Below are 19,509 nucleotides of genomic sequence, written 5' to 3' on the forward strand. Positions count from 1 at the left end.
ACCTCAAATAGCCATAAACATTTTACAGCCTTAATCCAGAATGCAGCAGCTGCCCACAGAATTTTCACATGCCTCTGATCTGCTTGTAGTCACGTTGTTGGTGGGGCAGGCTAATGTCTAAAACAGCTAAAGTACATTCCCGGTGTAATGTATTGGGGGTTTTACTTGTACTGATTCATGTGTCTGTTTAAATGCTGCTTAAAGGTTGCTCAATGGTATATGTGTGTGTGTGTGTGTGTGTGTGTGTGTGTGTGTGTGTAATGGTCACTGACTACGCCAGACTTCTTGTCTCCAAGATCATTGGTAGGTTTAAACCTATTGGCTGCCACCTAGTGGCCAACCGTATAAGTAGCTGCAGAGCAGTCACTGTTTCAGTTCTGGTCTGCTTGATTCCAGTAAAGCATGTTCTTGTTTGCAACCTTTCCTCTCGCTTATTGCCTGCAAAGAACAGGCTACACAACACCTGGGTTTATCTATAGCAGTGCTTCCTAAATGAAGAAAAATCATTATCCAGAACCCTTTTATCAGAAAGTCCTAACCGTACTGAAATATTTCTATTATGATTAACTGAATGATGGTTCATGTATTCTTACCCAAAGGGAGGAAAAAACACTTACTCAATTTTCAGTAATTTACCCAGGTTTGAAAAGCGCTGATCTACTGCTTTCGCTTATAAAGTCTCATTCTCTTCTCCCAGGAGGAAAAGAAACAAAACTAGGAAAAAAACGAAAGAAAAAAAAAGTTTTACAGAACAGCTGTAACGGAGAAATGGCTACGTAGGAGGCAATTTCGAACTATGGACTTTGAAACACTGGAAACGGTAGACGTGGTCTGTGCAATTTATGAACAAACTCCTCACGCTTCAGTCTCGAAACAAGCCGAGACTTTTGCACTGTAGGGTGAAATGAAAGCACATTTTCAAAGCGTTGCGGGGTCCTGCCCGAGCTTCGGCTAGGTCAGGGGTAGGCAACCTCGGCTCTTTTATGACTCATGGACTTCAACTCCCAGAATTCCTGAGGCAGCGTAGCTGCCTCAGGAATTCTGGGAGTTGGAGTCCATGAGTCATAAAAGAGCCGAGGTTGCCTACCCCTGGGCTAGGTCGCCCTCCGCCGCTAACGACGGCAGCTCCCCTTCTCGCCTAAGGAGGGCGCGCGAGAGCGAGAGAACCCACCGCCGAGTTCTACATTGTAACTCCACAAACGTGGGCGTGAGCGAGACAGCATCTTCCGTTTTCCGGTCGCGCGCAGCCGCAAAGGCGGGTTTGGCTCTCTCGCGCAGGATGCCAGAGCGGGCCGTCGCCCGGCCGAGGATTTAGCCGCGGGGTGGAAGAGCGTGTCTGTCGCCGCTGCCCGGCCGGAGCGAGGAGGCTCCGGCGCCAGTGCCGAATTCGGTCCCGCTAGTCCCCGCCGCGCTTACTGGCTTCCTCCCCGCCCCCACCCCCCGGGGCCCGCGTCCTGCTGGGTAGAAGGGAATGAGACCGAAGCGGTTCCCGGAGCGGGCATGCGGTGCGCTGATTGAATGAGTCTCTTCCCTTCCCACCGCCACCTCCGGGCCTGTCTGAAGTCCGTTGCCCAGCCGGTGTCTTCATCCGCTGCCTCCCGCGACGCCTCTGCTGGCTCCGGATGAGCGCGGCCGGGCCGGATCGATCCCGGGCCTCTGGGATTTGGGGGTGATGCCGGCCTGGCGGAAGCCGCTGTGATGCCGGCTTCCCCGCGCGGGGCCGGGCTACCTTGGTGAGGACGGGTAGCCGTTCCCGGGGGTGAGGCCAGCGCTGTCATCTTCCCTGCCGCCGCCGCCGCCGCCCCCCCGCTCCCCTCCCGCCTTCCCGGCGCGATGACAACCCCGGCTCTGCTGCCTCTTTCTGGGCGCCGGATCCCGCCTCGCAACTTGGGTCCGTCGTCCTCCTTCCCTCATCACAGGGCTACCTTGAGACTGTCGGAGAAGTTCATCCTGCTGCTTATTCTCAGTGCCTTCATCACCTTGTGTTTCGGGGCGTTCTTCTTTTTGCCGGACTCCTCGAAACACAAACGGTTCGACTTGGGCTTGGAAGACGTCTTGATTCCTCACGTGGATACCGGCGACGGTGGGAAAAACGCGGGTGGCTTCTTGTTCCACGGGCAGGGCCGCGACCAGCACAGACACAGGTAACTCCCGTCGCCTTCAGTTTGTGTGAGATGAGATAGATGTTTCTGGGAAATACAATGCCCGTATGTGTTAAAAATGCAGTGTTTTCCTGAAGAATGACGGTAGGCTGATGGGTTTCTCTCTTGGCCGGAAGGTTGCCTAGGGTTGTCCAGAAGAAGCATCCCTCTGTTTATTGTCATAGACTTGATCTTTGAAATATCGCAGTTTTATCCCATTTTCTCTACTGTAGCAGCAACTCTTTTCAAGGTAAGTCACAAATGTGGCATTCTACACGCTCGACGCTACCATTCAAGGACTGCAATACAGGAAAAATCCACAAAAGAGAAGACAAATGCCTCTTTTCTGGAACATGTCAGAGTCCAGTAATATTTATTTATTTATTTATTTTATTAATGGGACTTATATCCCGCCCTATCTCCCGAAGGACTCAGGGCGGCTAACAACAATAACATATAATAAGTACAGGAATTAAGATAAAATTAAAGTCAGCTGTGCAATAAATTAAAATTAAAAATAAATTAAAAATTGTAAACATAATTAAAATGCCTGTCAGTCCAGGTCAGCCAGGTGGAAAAGGAGTGTTTTGAGGCCGAGGCAAAAGGACTGGAGATCTTGGGCCATCCGAAGCTCGGGGGGGGGGGGGGGGAAGCTGATTCCATAAAAGCTTTGGATAGCGGTACAGTGCCCTCTTGTCTTCGCTAATTTGAGATGTGGTGATATAGTATTAGCGAAATTTTGTTATATCTGGAATGTTTTTGAACAAAGATGAGTCAGTTCTAAAATAATAATAATTAAAAGAAATCAATGAATGTGGTGGAAGTACGCAAATATTTATCCTGCCTTTCATATAAATTCAAAACCAGTTATAAGCAGGCTTGTAACATAATATTAGCAAATGGAATTAGGAAGTTTTTAAATGCAATAGGATGAAAGACTGACAAAAACCAACAAGCAGTATTATCAGTGAGATAATAAACTCTGAACTTTGTTTATAAATATATCAGTTTCTCTTTTTAAAAATGTATGAAATAGTGATTAAAACAATTCAGCTTATTTCAAGAGAAAAATGCAAGCTACCAGACCTAATTGGGATATTACTGAATTTATGTAGTTCAGTTATTTATTTAATACAAATTATAACAAAATTTGAAAAGGATCATGCTCAGTTTTATTCAACATTAGAGACCGATGACTTTACATTGGAGACTGACTTTATATTCTAACTTTAATGAGTATTATTATGTATTGTGTTATGTGTAAAGCACCTGAACTCTCCCAAAATGAATATATTTTTGTTTGTAGTTGCTTCCTCCTCTTGTCCAAGAACTCAAGGAGGCATATATACCATTCCTGCCTCAGTTTTTCTAACAACAAGCCCCTTTTGGAGGAATTTGAGCTGACAGAAAATGATTGGCCCAAAGTGAGCTTCCAAAGCTGAGGATGAATTTGAATCTGGTCCAAGTCCAACACTTTTACAATAACATTACATTGACTTTATTGGAACCTTAATGCTAAAAGAACTGGTTGAGGCTGTCTCTCAGCAAGAGAGATGATGGGCAGTAATTCTCTTTCTCTGCCTTTCTCTGTCTATTCTGCTCTGAAAACATGAGGAATAGTTTGGAAATGTAGGAATAGAAATAATTTGGAAATGTAAATGACCATCAAATCCTTTCTCCCAATTCCACTGTCAGATCTGGAGGGACAACAATTGGATGCAGCCCTAGTTTCTAAAGACTTTAATCTATAAGCATGCTATTTTTTAATCTAATAGTTATGCTTGTAGGAAAAAATGTTGGAAAATATGTTATCTCGCGTTCATAGAGTTTTCTTGTCTACAATCCTTTCCTGGTTCATTTCATTTAACAAAAAATGTGGAAGTATGTGTGTTTGTATATTTAAGAATTTTGATTATAAAAGTAAAATCTAATATAAAACAAATGAAGAGAATAGAGAGAAATAAAAAATGCAAGGAAAAAGTAAGAGAAAGGTAAGAATTTAAGAATATGATTAAGAAAAATATAAAGAAGTTACTTCCAACCTTCACCACAACAAGTATAAACAAATTTAGTATCTTTTGTTCTCTAAAGTTATAAAGATTTACTTCTTCATCTCATATCTAGTTTCTTATCTATAAAACAAATCCAGGTGTCAGCCTTCCCAGGCAGACCAAATAGGAAACACAACCAAATGAGCTAATAATATTTTATTCTAATACATTAATGTACAAACTTTAACAGAAGCTTGCAAATTTGCAAGTACAAATATCCTGCTGTCTCATTTACATTCTGAGAGGATTCTTTCCCACTCTCTTTCTCTGCCCATCATGCAGTTGTGAGCTATGCCTTCTCCTTTTTGATTGTTCCGTTAGGCAGCATTTTTTCCAAGGCTTTCCTATATGCCATTACATAAGGTCACACTCTTTGGTTGTCATTTGTGTTGCCCTTTTGAATTTTAAAACTGTGGCCAGTTGGTTCCTTTTGTAGATCTAGTGAAACATCCTTTTCTAAGTCAGTCTCTTGGCCTGCCAGGTGTAAATCCACTTTTGGTACAATCTCTACCTTGTCAGATATACTATTTGATATAGATATAATCTGTCCATAGAAACAAACTTTGTTACTGACATTGTTGATACTGTATCGGTAGTTACTATGTTCAGATTCTGTTCTTCAAAAGACTCCTTCAGTGTTTTTATTGTCAAAATGTTTTGTTCCATTTTGCAGGCTTTATCTAAATCTAAAATCTTTGTCCCCTGTAATGCCCACTTTTTGAAATCATGAAATTATTTATGTTTCTTGTAAAAAACCAAAACAGGATCTATTTCCCATGACAAGTTGTTTGCATTTTATAATTAATTTCAAAATTACTTCCAAATTCTGGACCCTTATTCCATTTATATTTTTTAAGATCAAAATCTTATGTAGCTTTTTCTTGTTTATTTCAGATTCTTTAAATTCTTAAGCTTATGATTAAAATTTTATTTCATTAAACACTGAAGACAGACTCATTTCTATTTTAAAATAATAGTTCCAAAGGTGACTAATGGTTTACAGGTAGTTCATGGTGATTTTCAAAAGTGATTAGAAAATGAGGTTTGCGCTTTTAAGTCTCTGTGATGATTGTGAGCAAGATGGCTAATCCTATTGTCTCCGAGTGCTGAAATTCATGGAAAACCACTATCCTACAGTCTCCAGCTGTTTGGAGCACATGTGGGCAATCTCCCATCCCTCCTTTATCTAGAATGTTTCCAGGGCACTAGTTTATTGACCAATTCCTTGATCTTTGCCAAGGTTGTCAAATCAGCTTTTGCTGATTTCAGTCTAATATTCAAACAAACATTTTGTATGCACAATTCAGTTCTCATGCTTTTTATTTGCTCTTTTTTGTGTATGTCTCTGATTACCTTCCAGGGGGATAGTATTGATTGGAATTGGTTGCCAGATATTGGCTTATGTTAGCTATATTTTTTAAAGAAGAGGTGGGCATTCTTTTTGTACTGCAGAGTCTTTTAAAACTTTTTTCCTGAACACCGAGTGCTATTTTTTTGCGGGGGGGGGGGGTTGACAGTAATCAGTAGCCTTTTCTCTAAAACTGTATAATTTATGATTTAGACAAAATAAACTTACAAAAATAAAATTGGAGGTGAATTCTGAATATTAATTTTCACATTTTCTCTGCTGTATCCATAAAAGGTTAACTGTATAATTTAATAATTATTATTTTAATTTTTCTCTGAAATGTTATTAAATGTATTTTAAATAGCCATTTTTTAATATTTTGTGAGCTTTCATAAAATCATTTTTCAATCTGGATTATGAAAAATTTCCTCAATGTATCTGGAAAACTACACTGAAATTTTAAGTAAATTTTTACAGGCAGCCAGGATAAACTATAGGGTCCTTGGTGGACCCCACAGTTCAAACCTAGGCTACAAATATTCTCTTCTATTGTTAGGATCCTAAGAATGGTAACTTCTGGCTGGTCTGTGACTGCAGTGAATTGAATTAAATTAAATGATAACTTCTTATAAGTGATTTGAGAAATCCCAGTGTAATTTTAGTAAGTAATTTTCTGCTTAGTCTGAGTACAAATGTATAACGAATATTTTAAAAAAGGCTCTGGGATCATTTGAATTGTAGATAGACATACAAGAGGCAGCAGGAGGCCAACATATTTCACAGTTGTTTCTTATGGAGGAGGTTGCCTCATGTATTCCTCCTTGAGCTCCTAAAGTGAAAAGTGAGTTATAAATCAAATATTACAAAGATGTCATGTCATTACTCATACCATAATTTATATACTTGGATTGCATGGAATGCAAATATGTAATGGCGAGTTAGATGATGTCATGGTATGCTATAACTTTGGGTTCTTTGTGGTTTACTGCTGACACCACTTTCTCAGACACAATATTTAGTTTTAATTAAAATCAAATGTAATCTTATAAAAAAGTTAAAACTTATCTGAAATAAGAACTTCTTCAGCTGAAAAGGGGACTTATCTAGCACATATAAGATTTCTCACTACACCTTTTGCCTTCACGTTTAAGCTGGTTGTTTGGAATATATGAAACTCACTTTTGTCTAGTTAAGTTGAACCAATATCAAGCTCTTTTCTCCACTTTTAATTTTAAGGATGCTCCAGTTAATGGCATAGATAAGATAGGGAGTATTGTATTAAAATTTAAAAGCCTCTCTGGGCTTAGGCAATATGTTTTTATTACTTGCCAGAGCAGAACAAAATCTGTTGCTTTAATTACCTTTGCAGTCTGATTTGTTGAAACCTGAAACTGTGATGTTGTTTTCTCGTCCTGTTTATTCTTGAATCTGATAACCATGTTCAGATATATTATGAAATTATGGTTAATAAAGTCAAAATATCTTTGATTGCTGAACCTAAGAAAGTTGCAAAAGGTTCTCTTGAGTCCAGAGTACTGGCACAAGATGTATGTATATTTCAACTTAATAAACTTAAGATACATTATGTCTAAGCTGATTCCTTTAGAACTTCAGTAGTTACAGTACTTTCTGATGAATGAGTAAGTTATAATGATCTCATGTGCCACCCACTGAAGATAGATGAGTACAAACCTGCATTTTTAGTTAATGAAGATTGTATACTTCCATGCTTAATATGATTGCCCTCTGAAGATAAAAGCAATATTTGGCTTGCAGAAAACATTCTTTCTTATTCATAATATTAAACTGACGTACCTAAGTTCTAGAGGTTTGTATTATTTTACAAGAAATTACATGAAGTAATGTAAAGAGCAGTATATTCTGTACTAAAGCTATGCACACTTTGAAAACTATTGAGAAATCCCATGCAAATGCAAGCACCATTCTGTTATTCATTAAAGGAGATTTTTTTTTTTTCTGGCTTCTGTCAGAATATGAAAAAAGGCAATACTGTTTTAAAAATAGCATTATCTGTAATGACTGAATTACTTAACGTACTTATACCCTTTCAAGTTTATTTGGAAGCCTGAAAAAAGTGGGTTCACAGTGTTTTGATGTAGATAGATATTATAGTCATTGACAAACTAACATAAAAACAGAAAAACACATGGAATAAATGGTAGAACAATAAGATAATACATACTTTGGTGTCAGCTGATTAATCTTTGCCAAATTTTACAAAGTATTAGATAAAATTTTGCAACATTGAGGGAAGGATGTATTTCTTTTGGAAAATAAGTAATTAATCTGAATGCCCTGAGAATTTTGTTATTACAGAGGTTACATTTAGGGCAGCAAATGTACTAAAAGTGGAATGATATTTTAATGAATAGCAGAGAGCTTGTGCTCATTTAAATTTTGAAGCACTTCTACATCATATTTTAAATGAATGCAGCCCTACTATACTTTATAGTGATTGATAGCACCAAAGATACCTTATAAAAATAGCCTTGAACTAGATTGTAGAAATAAAAGAAAACACATCCTCAACTTACAGTATTTCTAGATCGGGTGTCAAACTCGCAATGTCATGTGATGATTCATTCACTCTTAGCATACAGCTTGATGCCATTCACGTAGAGGAGGTAGTTGATGGTAGTTACATTCTTGAACTTGTATCTGTATCCAGTCCTCGTGATTATCTGACTGAGAGAGTCATGCCTATGCAGAACAGTAGCAAGGACAATACATCACCTTGGTATATGCCACACATAATGGTCACTTTTGTGAATTGTCTTGAGTTGATTTCGAGTGTTATCTTCCACAGTCCCAATGAGTAGTCGATAAAGTTCTTTAGTGCTCTGTTGACTTTGTATAGTGCTAGACTTTCACAGATCCATGAATTGTAGGCTTTCCTATAGTTAGTCTAGGCCAGGGGTAGGCAACCTTGGCTCTTTTATGACTCATGGACTTCAACTCCCAGAATTCCTGAGTCAGCATAGCTGACTCAGGAATTCTGGGAGTTGAAGTCCATGAGTCATAAAAGAGCCAAGGTTGCCTACCCCTGGTCTAGGCTATGCTCACATTAGTCTGCCTAGTTTGGAGCAACTGCTCTGTCTATGAGCAACTGGCATTTTGAGCTTCTGGTATTGTTTCCAATATCTTTCTGAGCTGTGCTCATGTACTGGTTACATGTAAAGAAGCACAGGTGACCTATGTGATCCTCTAGCTTGATGGCTATGATTCCTGATAGGACTTTTCATATTTGTTAGAAGGAAAGTTATTGGCTGGTAATTGGCTAATCTGCTCCCTTGCCTTTCATGATCAGCATTGTCCTTCCTCGTTATAGCCAGTCTGGGTGGGAGCCTGCTGTTAACAGCTGGTTCATCTGTGCTACTAGGCATTCATGTAATGTTGTGAATTTCTTAGCCAGTATATATGGATCATCTCCAGATCAGGTGCTATCCAGCTCTTTATGTTCTTGATCCACTGTTAGACGTCTGCTACTACTGTATGATGACGATTGGTTCCTGTTCTGAGAAAGTACTATGGTCTATTCTTAGATTCTACAGTCACTTTGCATTGGTGTTATATGTTTTTTCTTTCACCCATATATTCTTTCAATACTGTTCAATTTTCTGATGTTGGTGATTCTGTTGTTATTGTGTTGTTACACTGCAGTTGGGAGTATATCTTGGTGGTTCTTTGGAGAACAAGGCTTCTCTAATGTATTTCCTTAGGTAGTGTGGTAAGCCTTTGTTTAGCAGTCTCTAGGGCAGGGGTGCAAACTGCCGGCCCAAGGGCCAGATGCGTCACTTGGAAACTGCGCCCACCCCATTGCCGGCAATGGGGAAAAAGTTCCGAGACGTAACGCGATGTCACACAACGTCACATGACATTGCGAGTTTGATATGTCTGCGAGCTTCAGGTAGTCAGGCCCTTGTATTTTTTAATAGCCAAGTCTCATCTTTAATCTCTATACCCTTCTGTAATTCCACCAGCTGATTAACTTCTCTCTGAATAGCTTTGATCTTAGCCTCCAACTCATTTTCCATTTGGGGTATGTACTGCTGTTCTGATCATGTAGCAAACATCTCTGGGATTATAGTGGCTGTATTGTATACCACCAGTTCATTGGTTTGAGCTGTAATAGGGATTGTTGTGAGGGCTCTATTAGCATCTTCTAGTTTACTGTCTGATGGTGTGTCTCCACTAAACTTTGGTAATTGGTCTCAAGAGGGTAGCTAGTTTATTTATGATTTTATGTCTCATAGCGGTTGCTGTGCTTTGTAAATGGAGGGGGTGGCAATGATGTTCCAGCTTCAGATGTTGGCTGCATATCCAGTTTTTCTTCCGAGTCCAAGATGTAATGTCTAGTTGATCTATCTCAAGTGTAATAGCAGCTTCCTCTTCACTATGTGGATGCAGGTCTTCTGTTTGTCCACAGCTCCCTCATAAGTTTCACCTCTCATTACCTCTGCCGTTATAGTAGCATTCAATCAATTCCAGGCTTTCTTGTCCTGTCCAGTAGCCACTTATTGTTGAATTGTCCTGCTTCCCCAACTTCTAGCACATATCCTGTTTTAATCCAAGTGATGTCTAAGCCAGCACGACTCTTTTAGTTCATGTCACTCTCATGTCTGAGGTAAGCAGATAAAGCATAAGGTGGTCTTTGCCCCAAAGTCCTTTACCTTCAGGTTAGGTGGGTACCAGCTGGGATTTAAAACCCAGTCTCCTATGTCAAAGAGCAGTGCTCAGATCACATGAAGTATTAGTACTGCTTTATAAAGCCTTAGTAAGATCTTGTAGAGATGTAGAGACTCTGGAAAAAGTGCAGAAAAGAGCAACAAAGATGATTAGAGGCTGGAGGCTAAAACTTGAACAGTTGCAGGAATTGGGTTTGTCTAGTTTAGTGAAAAGAAGGAGTATGGGTGACATGATAGCAGTGCTCCATTATTTGAGGGACTGCCATAAAGAAGAGGTTAATCTATTTTCCAAGACAGAACACAAAACAAGAAACAATGGATAGAAATTAATCAAGGAGATAAACAACCTAGAACTAAGGAGAAATTTTCTGACAATGAGAAAAATAAACCAATGGAGGCCTTTAGAAGTTGTGGGTGTTCCATCACTGGAGGCTTTTAAGAAAAGACTGGACAGCCACTTGTCTGGAATGGTATAAGGTCTCCTGCTTGAGCAAAGGTTGGATTAGAAGACCTTCAAGGTCCCTTTGAACTCTGTTCTGTTATCTGTTCTGCTGATCTGAATGTTTATGTTAAGGAATTTGTTGTGCAGAGGTCTCCTTGTGCTACCAAAGAGTTGCACAGACAAGGAAGGGTACTGAGAGCAGCAAGAGTCACACAGAAACCACAAGAGTACACTGAGTTGTAAAAGCAAAAAATAGTTTACTTTTGAGGTGGTGTAAGAACAAAAATGCACAGTCAAAAATAAACAGTCCAGGTCATAAACAATAGCAACAGTCCAAGGAGTAATCCAAACTACAAAGTCTTCTTACCGGTCCAGAGGTCAATACACAGTTCAGGTTTACAACAGTAGTAAACCAACAGCAGAGCAAAAACAGTAATAGTAGAGAGCAGTGAATTCAGAGAGAGAGAGAAAAGCTATGTTACTAGCTCCCTCTTATGGCCATGAGAACACTTATACACCCATTGGCCAATTAACTTCTTAAAGACATAACAACATCATGGTTAATATATTTTCAACCCAACATTGTAGGCTAACACCATATGCCTAACAGTTTACACAATATTTCCTGATTACGTTTCCGATAGTAACTACCTATGTTTGAATCTTGATCCTTCCCATATTTGAAGCAATGCCTGGGCAACACCTTGCTGTATTATTTAGGATTCCTTCTGGCCTGCAAACTTCAGTCAAGTGAATAAAAAGCTCACTGACCTCAGTCATGGGTTAAATCTTTTACTTTCCTGTCTCCTTTGGGTGGCTGGAATAAATGTGATGTGCTTGGTCAGTGAGGTAATGTGCTTCTTAGAGGAAAGGGATGATGTCCGTGTCTTGAAGATAATGGTGGTATATTCCCCTCCTCAAAGTGGACATTTGTGTCGTGTCCCATCTTCTTTCTCAGGGAAGGTTGTTGAAAATAGTAATTGCCAGTTACAAAGGGCTGAAAAGAAAGCAGATTATTTAGATCCCTTTCATTTTGAAATCATGTTTATGACTGGTCCATGGACCAGTACCGGGCCACGGCATGCCAGCAACTGGTCCGCACAAACAAGTGAAGCCCCATCTGCAAGATGCAGGCAGTACACAAAAGCACACACACTCCGGTCTGCGGAAAAACCTCTCTCCACAGAACCGGTCCCTGGTGCCCCAAAGGTTGGGGACCTCTGTGTTAGATGATCTTTGATGCGACTCAAATAGGCAGGGAAGTATATCCTTTTTAGATCCCTCAACTGCATTTATTACTATCAGCGGTGGTGTATTATTTGGCTAATTGGTGAGGATAGAAAATCAGAAGCACAATGCAGTTAACATCTGAATAGACTGGAAGAAAAGAGGTTGACCTGGTGGTGTTTTCTGGAAGAGGGAGATGTACTGTATTTTTCGGACCATAAGATGCACTTTTTTTCCCCAAAAGTGGGGAAAACAAGGGTGCGTCTTATGGTCCGAAGGTGATCCGTATGGCCAGCCCCAACCTCTGCAAGTGGAGCACGAATCGGCACGTGCTGAGAAATGCCAATCTCACGCTCCTGCATTCTCCCTCGCTCGGTTTCAGCTTCCCTTGCTACAAGAGAAAGCAGGCTGCAACGGAGTGAGGAGATTGCCAGGAATGCGAATCGGCTGATCTCGCGCTGCTGCAATCTGCCTCGTTTCAGCTTGCTTTCTCTTGTAGCAAGGGAAGCTGAAACTGAGCGAGGGAGTTTGCAGGAGCACGAGATCGGCCGATTCGCATTTCTGGCAATCTCCCTCACTCCGTTTCAGCTTGCTTTCTGCAAGAGAAAGCCGGGCTGCAGGGCTGCCTCCGCGGGTACTGCTCTAATGCAGAGAGGGAAGGACAAAGAGGGAGGGAAGGAAGGAAGGAAGGAAGGAATGAAGGAAGGAAGGGACAATGGGAGAGGGAGGGAGAGAAAGAGAGAGGGAGAGAGAGAGAAGGAGAAAGAATTTTTTTCTTGTTTTCCTGCTCTAAAAACTGGGTGCGTCTTATGGTCCGGTGCGTCTTATGGTCCGAAAAATACGGTATGTTTCTCTCCTTTCTCTTTAATATCTCCATTAAACCATTGGGGGAGATCATCAATTTTGGATTGATGCATTATCAGTACATCAGTGATATTCAGATTTACATCTTTGCCCCAAACTGAACTGGAGTTGTTAGACAGGTGTTGATTTCATATTTGGAAGATGTTGGTGCCTGGATGGGACAAAACAGCAAAATGGAGCTGCTTTCAGAAAGCTTCCCTGTGGCTCTGGTTGTAACTCTGAATGGAATTACATGTCCTTGAAAGGAACTGATCCATAACTTGAAGATTCTCCCGGACACATAACTACTGCTGGTTGCCAGGTAGAGGCTGTGGCAAGTTGCAGCTCTATTTGGAACAGAAAGGTTTGGCAACTTTCAGCAATTATTACCTAATTGCTGTAATACTACAGTGCATGCTTCATGGGCCTTCCTTTGAAGACCACTTAGAAATTATGGTTGGTACAAAATATTGCAACTTGTAGTGCAAGTTGATGTAGAAATATGACCCCTGTGTTGCACATACTTTGTTGGTTATCAATAAATTTCAAGAGTAGCTCAAAATGCTGGGCTTAACATATAAGCTCGACTTACAGATATTTTGCTGCCTTTATATAGAATTAACCTATCTAGTACATGCTCTCCAATAAGACACGTTGCTGCTAGTCTTGCAATTCTGAGACAGTTAAAAAACAGGGTTTTATAGGGACTAGCTTCCAGCTAATTTCTATTTATTTAATTAAAAGTCACTTAATTGAAGTCAGATTAGTAAAAGTGAGATGAAATTGAGCATCCCCAAACAGTATTTGTATGACAAAGAATTGCCCCTGTCTGACATTACCATTATTGAATGGGTTTTACAGTGGGGCAAAAAAGTATTTAGTCAGCCACCAATTGTGCAATTCCCACTTAAAAAGATGAGAGAGGCCTGTAATTTTCATCATAGGTATACCTCAACTATGAGAGACAAAATGGGGGGAAAGAATCCAGGAAATCACATTGTAGGATTTCTAATGAATTAATTCGTACATTCCTCGGTAAAATAAGTATTTGGTCACCTACAAACAAGCAAGATTTCTGGCTCTCACAGACCTGTAACAACTTCTTTAAGTGGCTCCTCTGTCCTCCACTCGTTACCTGTATGAATGGCACCTGGTTGAACTTGTTATCAGTATAAAAGACACCACAACCTCAAACAGTCACACTCCAAACTCCACTATCGCCAAGACCAAAAGAGCTGTCAAAGGACACCAGAAACAAAATTGTAGACCTGCACCATGCTGGGAAGAATGAATTTGTAATAGGCAAGCAGCTTGGTGTGAAGAAATCAACTGGGAGCAATTATTAGAAAATGGAAGACATACAAGACCACTGATAATCTCCCTCGTTCTGGGGCTCCACGCAAGATCTCACCCCGTGGGGTCAAAATGATCACAAGAACAGTGAGCAAAAATCCCAGAACCACACGGGGGGACCTAGTCAATGACCTGCAGAGATCTGGGACCAAAGTAACAAAGGCTACCATCAGTAACACACTACGCCGCCAGGGACTCAAATCCTGCAGTGCCAGACGTGTCCCCCTGCTTAAGCCAGTACATGTCCGGGCCCATCTAAAGTTTGCTAGAGAGCATTTGGATGATCCAGAACAGGATTGGGAGAATGTCATATGGTCAGATGAAACCAAAGTAGAACTTTTTGGTAAAAACCCAACTCGTCGTGCTTGGAGGAGAAAGAATGCTGAGTTTCATCCAAAGAACACTGTGAAGCATGGGGGTGGAAACATCATGCTTTGGGGCTGTTTTTCTGCAAAGGGACCAGGACGACTGATCCGTGTAAAGGAAAGAATGAATGGGGCCATGTATCATGAGATTTTGAGTGAAAACCTTCTTCCATCAGCAAGGGCATTGAAGATGAAACGTGGCTGGGTCTTTCAGCATGACAGTGATCCCAAACACACCACCCGGGCAACAAAGGAGTGGCTTCGTAAGAAGTATTTCAAGGTGCTGGAGGGGCCTAGCCAGTCTCCAGATCTCAACCCCATAGAAAACCTTTGGAGGGAGTTGAAAGTCCGTGTTGCCCAGCGACAGCCCCAAAACATCACTGCTCTAGAGATCTGCATGGAGGAATGGGCCAAAATACCAGCAAAAGTGTGTGCAAACCTTGTGAAGACTTACAGAAAACGTTTGACCTCTGTTATTGCCAACAAAGTGTATATAACAAAGGAGATGAACTTTTGTTATTGACCAAATATTTATTTTCCACCATAATTTGCAAATAAATTCGTTAGAAATCCTACAGTGTGAATTTCTGGGTTCTTTCCCTCCATTTTGTCTCATAGTTGAGGATACCTATGATGAAAATTACAGGCCTCTCTCATCTTTTTAAGTGGGAGAACTTGCACAATTGGTGGCTGACTAAATACTTTTTTGTCCCACTCTATATACTACTTTTATTGAAGTTACCTGCCAGAGGTCAGTGTAGATTGCAATGATACACTGAATACATAAACATTGGGATTTTGCAGTGAAAAAATTTTCATCTTATAATGAGGAACACTAAAATATAGCTGAAACCCTGGATACAGGAGTATATAGTATTGATATTTTTCAGAAAAATGTTGACAAAGGCCATTGCTTTGTACTAGTGAAAATGTTGCAAAAAATAAGTTTAATATTACTTCAAGATAAAAAACTAAAGCTGATCAAATACAAAAATATATCTTTATAAAAAAAACTGCTTTCTGATTAGGAAGCCATTTTATATTTGTTAAAAATTGTATTTCTTAATAATATTAAAATTTAAATGTATTTCATTGTGGCCCATTGAAGAGTCCAAACAAAAGCTGTCACATTTTTCTTCCTTTGAGAACCCCCAAGAATCTAATTATAACACCATTTTTCAGCAGAGACTCCAATATGATCTAACCGTAACTGTAACCCTAACCTTAACTCCAAGCTTAGTTTCATTTTCATTGTCAATGGGATTTTCCCCTGTATTTCACTGCAGCCCACAGAAGAGTCTTGACTATACGCACTTTGTTGACAGGGTGATGTCTCTGCTTTTTAGTGTGCTGTCTAGATTTGCCATGGCTTTTCTCCCTAGGAGCAAGCGTCTTTTAATTTCATTAAAAATGTTATGTTCCCAAAAATACAAAGTTTTGTTTCTCAAGTGTTTAGAGTGAGATTTAATGTCAATACATTTGAAATATTTCTGTTTTGTATAGTCATTATATCTCCCAGCCATCTTGAAGGAGAAGTCACTAAATCTTTGGCTTGGCACCTCGCTGGCATCCTGCCATCAAAGGCTAGGGAGGAGGGGGCCTGGGGAAAACAAATGGGCAATAAAAATATATGGGGATGTGATGGGGAAATGCAAGGGGGAATGACAACTGACAAAGACCAGGGAAGCATACAGCTAGTTTGTGCCAGCGCTCAAGGACACGCAACCTGAGATTGGAATGTGGACTACCTCAAATATCTCAGCATTTCTCAAAACACCTATGCGGCTCTTCATTGGCTGCAGATGAAATGGTCATGGAGGGACGGCTGGGATGAAGGGAAAGCTTGTAACATTTTCATGCGGGAAATTCAGTTCTAGCCTGACTTTATTGTAGCCAGTATTCTTTAATAAAAGAAGGTATCACTTCACCCTAAAGGAGTCATAGGTCTTTTTTTCCTAAGGGTCCAAACTGGGACAGGCCTGACATTAGGCTAGAACTGCAGTCATGGTCAACCTGAAGAAACACCTCTACTGTGGGAACCATGCACAGAATGTCAGCTCAAGGAAGTGACCAGGAGGAGATCGAAGCCTGGGTGGAAACATCATTGAAACCCCCCGCAGGACTGGAAAAATGCCTGGGAGAAGTGGAAGCCTGTAACGACCAACTGAAATCCTGGTGGTCTCAGAGCAGGGAGAAAGAAGAATTTGAATAAAAGCCCATGGTGGTGTTTTTCACCCATGGGAGCCTCGGCAGTCACAGGACGAAGCCGCGAGTGGAGCTGCAGGAAGAAATGACCACAGAAGAACTGGATTGACAGGACTGGATGCTGAAACAAGCCATGAGGTTTCTGCGGGGGGCTTTCAGAAACCTCAAAGTGGGTGAAGACCTAGCTCAAGGAGCATAGCCGCCACCCAACTGGCACCAGCCCCTGTGGGAAATGATACAGCTGCACCTACCACCGTGGCCACAGGGGCGTCCGTTCCCACAGCATCAGCAGCCATCCCAGCTCCACAACCACCCACAGGCCCAGCGGTCCAGCCTGTACTGCCAGATGGAGACGTGCTAGCAAGGCAGAGGGGTCGCAAGACACCGACCTTTGGTGTGAAGTTCAACAGAGATCCCAAACTACTGGTGTTCTTCCAGGTTCAAATCTGGACCTACATGCAAGAGTATTGTCTGGAGATAGCAATCAAACTGACCAAAGTATGATGTGTGGCCATGGCATTGGAGGGGACCAGAGTGGAGTGGATGTCACTCCATAATGACACTGCCTAGGAGCTGTGAAGCTTTTGACTGTTTCATGGCAGCATTCTGGAAGTGCTTTGAAGAACCCCTAGCCAACCACAAGAGACCGGATCAAGACCATAAGTCAGGGGTGACAGAGCGTAGCTGAATACACGCAAGAATTTTGTGACCTGGCCTGGTGGCTGTAAGACATCCTAACCAGATGTTTCCAGGATAAGCTGAATGATGACATCAACCACACCAGCATTTCCAGGTAGGTTTCTCCCCCACACACACACCTTTCATGGCTGGTACATCCTAGCGGAGGTGGTGGAAATTGACCTGGCCTGTTCCTGACATCATCCCAGCTGTGAGTAGCAAAAATCACTCCCGGGGAAAAAAGAAGCCCTGAAGCCACCGCACAGAGCTCGCACTCCACTGGCTGATTTGAGTGCAGGAAGGAAGAGCACTGAGCTGCTGAATGCTGAGCTACACACCCTGCCCAGAAGACACCCCCGGGACCCACCAAGAATCTGGCAAAGCCTCTTCAGAGATTCTGAGAGTGAAAGTCAATGAGTTTACCCCCATTCTCCAAAAGAGAATTCTGTTTGTCCCAGATGATAATGATGCCTTGCCCAGTCATCACAGTAACCATACCCATAGAACTGGTGGTTCCATCCTCAAAGTGGAAGGGGAACCTAGTGGCCCTCCTGGATTCGGGTTGCACCAGATGCCTGGTCAACCCTGCCCTAATTGAGAAATTAGGTTTAAGACTCAAGCAACTTAAAATGCCCGTGGCTTTTTTTCCAGCTGGATGGCTCGGTAGCGGGCAGAGGCCACCAGTGCTCATCGCTGAGCCTATAGAAATGAGGATAGGGGCGCATATATAGACTTTATTGTAACACCCAGCATGGAGAGACCCCTCTTGCTAAGTTTGGCATGGCTGCTGAAGTGGAAGATTCAGTGGGCCAGTCCCAAAAGGGAACTGGAAAAGAATCTTGAGGTCCCTATCCCTAAGCTGCTGTGGGCAAAACTGAGAAGGAAGATAGGAGCTGCAACGGAGCACCCCAAAGGCAATCCTCAGATCCCTAAAGAATATCGGGACCTATGGGATGTTTTTAGTGAAAAGGGCTCAGACGTGTTTCCACCCCACAGGCCAACTGGCTGCTCCATAGAGATACTGCTGGGGACTAAGTTGCCCAAACGTAAAGTACACTCAATGACCTCTAGAGAATTAGGGGGACTGTGAGTGTTCATAGATAAAACCTGAAGTGCAGCTTCATACAACTGCCAGACCAAGGATGGCTGCTCCAGTCCTGTTCAGGGAAAAGAAGGATGGGTCATTGTCTGTGTGTGGACTATTGTGGGCTAAACATTGTTTGCATTAAAAACGCCTATTTGTTGCCTCTGATGAAGGATATGCTAATGTGCTTGGCCAAGGGGAGGATTTTTCCTAAACTGGACATGTGGGTTAGAATCAAGGAAGGTGACAAGTGGAAAATATGCTAATGTGCTTGGCCAAGGGGAGGATTTTTCCTAAACTGGACATGTGGGTTAGAATCAAGGAAGGCGACAAGTGGAAAATGGCGTTTTACCCCTTAAGGTTTTTCCAATTCCGAGTACTCCCCTTCAGATTGCAGGTTGCCCCCTCTTTATTTATGTAGCTGATAAATGAAGTCCTACATGAGCCCCTATACAAAGGAGTTTAGTCTATTTGTTTGACATTTTAATCTATACTGAGACTATGCCACAACATATAAAATTAGTCAAGGTTGTGCTCAAAATGACTTACAGCAGCCCAGTTGTATGCCAAACTCCAAATGTGAATTCCACCAAAGTAAAATTGACTATTTAGGGTACTGCATCACCCACGAAGGAATAGAAATGGACCTCAAGAAAGTGCGGGCAGTACTGGAGTGGACTCCTCTCCGCACCCAGAAGCAACTACAGAGCTTCCTGGGGCTTGTCAACTTTTACCACCAATTCATCCCATCGTTTGCCCAGATAACCATACCCATCACCACTACTAAAGACAGAAGGGTGAGGGGAAGCCCAAAACGTAGCCAGCTGCTGAAATGGACAATGGAATGCCTAGTAGCATTTGAGAAGCAGAACCAGTACTGAAACACCCAGATCACAATGCCCCCTTTGTGATTCAAGCAGATACTAGTGATGTCACGGTGGGGGCAGTGCTCTTGCAGAAAAACAAGCGGGGTCTTGCATACATGTGCCTGTACTTCCAAAAAGCTTACTGAAACTGAATGTAGGTGGACGGTTTGGGAAAAGGAAGCATATGCAGTGCGCTGGGC

The 19,509-nt window shown here is 41.8% G+C and overlaps 1 protein-coding gene across 1 annotated transcript in view; it reads left to right on the forward strand.

Moving 5' to 3' along the window:
* The first annotated feature begins 1,240 nt into the window (after positions 1-1,240).
* Positions 1,241-19,509, forward strand: part of MAN1A2 (mannosidase alpha class 1A member 2) — a 70,346-nt gene continuing 52,077 nt past the window's right edge. Inside the window, exon 1 of the mRNA XM_081319435.1 lies at positions 1,241-2,144. Coding sequence (XP_081175561.1) covers positions 1,834-2,144 — 311 coding nt within the window. The 5' untranslated portion in view covers positions 1,241-1,833. The remainder of the gene's footprint in view (positions 2,145-19,509) is intronic.

This window comes from Vipera berus, assembly GCF_964194415.1.
Source record: "Vipera berus genome assembly, chromosome: 2".
Taxonomy (NCBI): Eukaryota; Metazoa; Chordata; class Lepidosauria; order Squamata; family Viperidae; genus Vipera; species Vipera berus.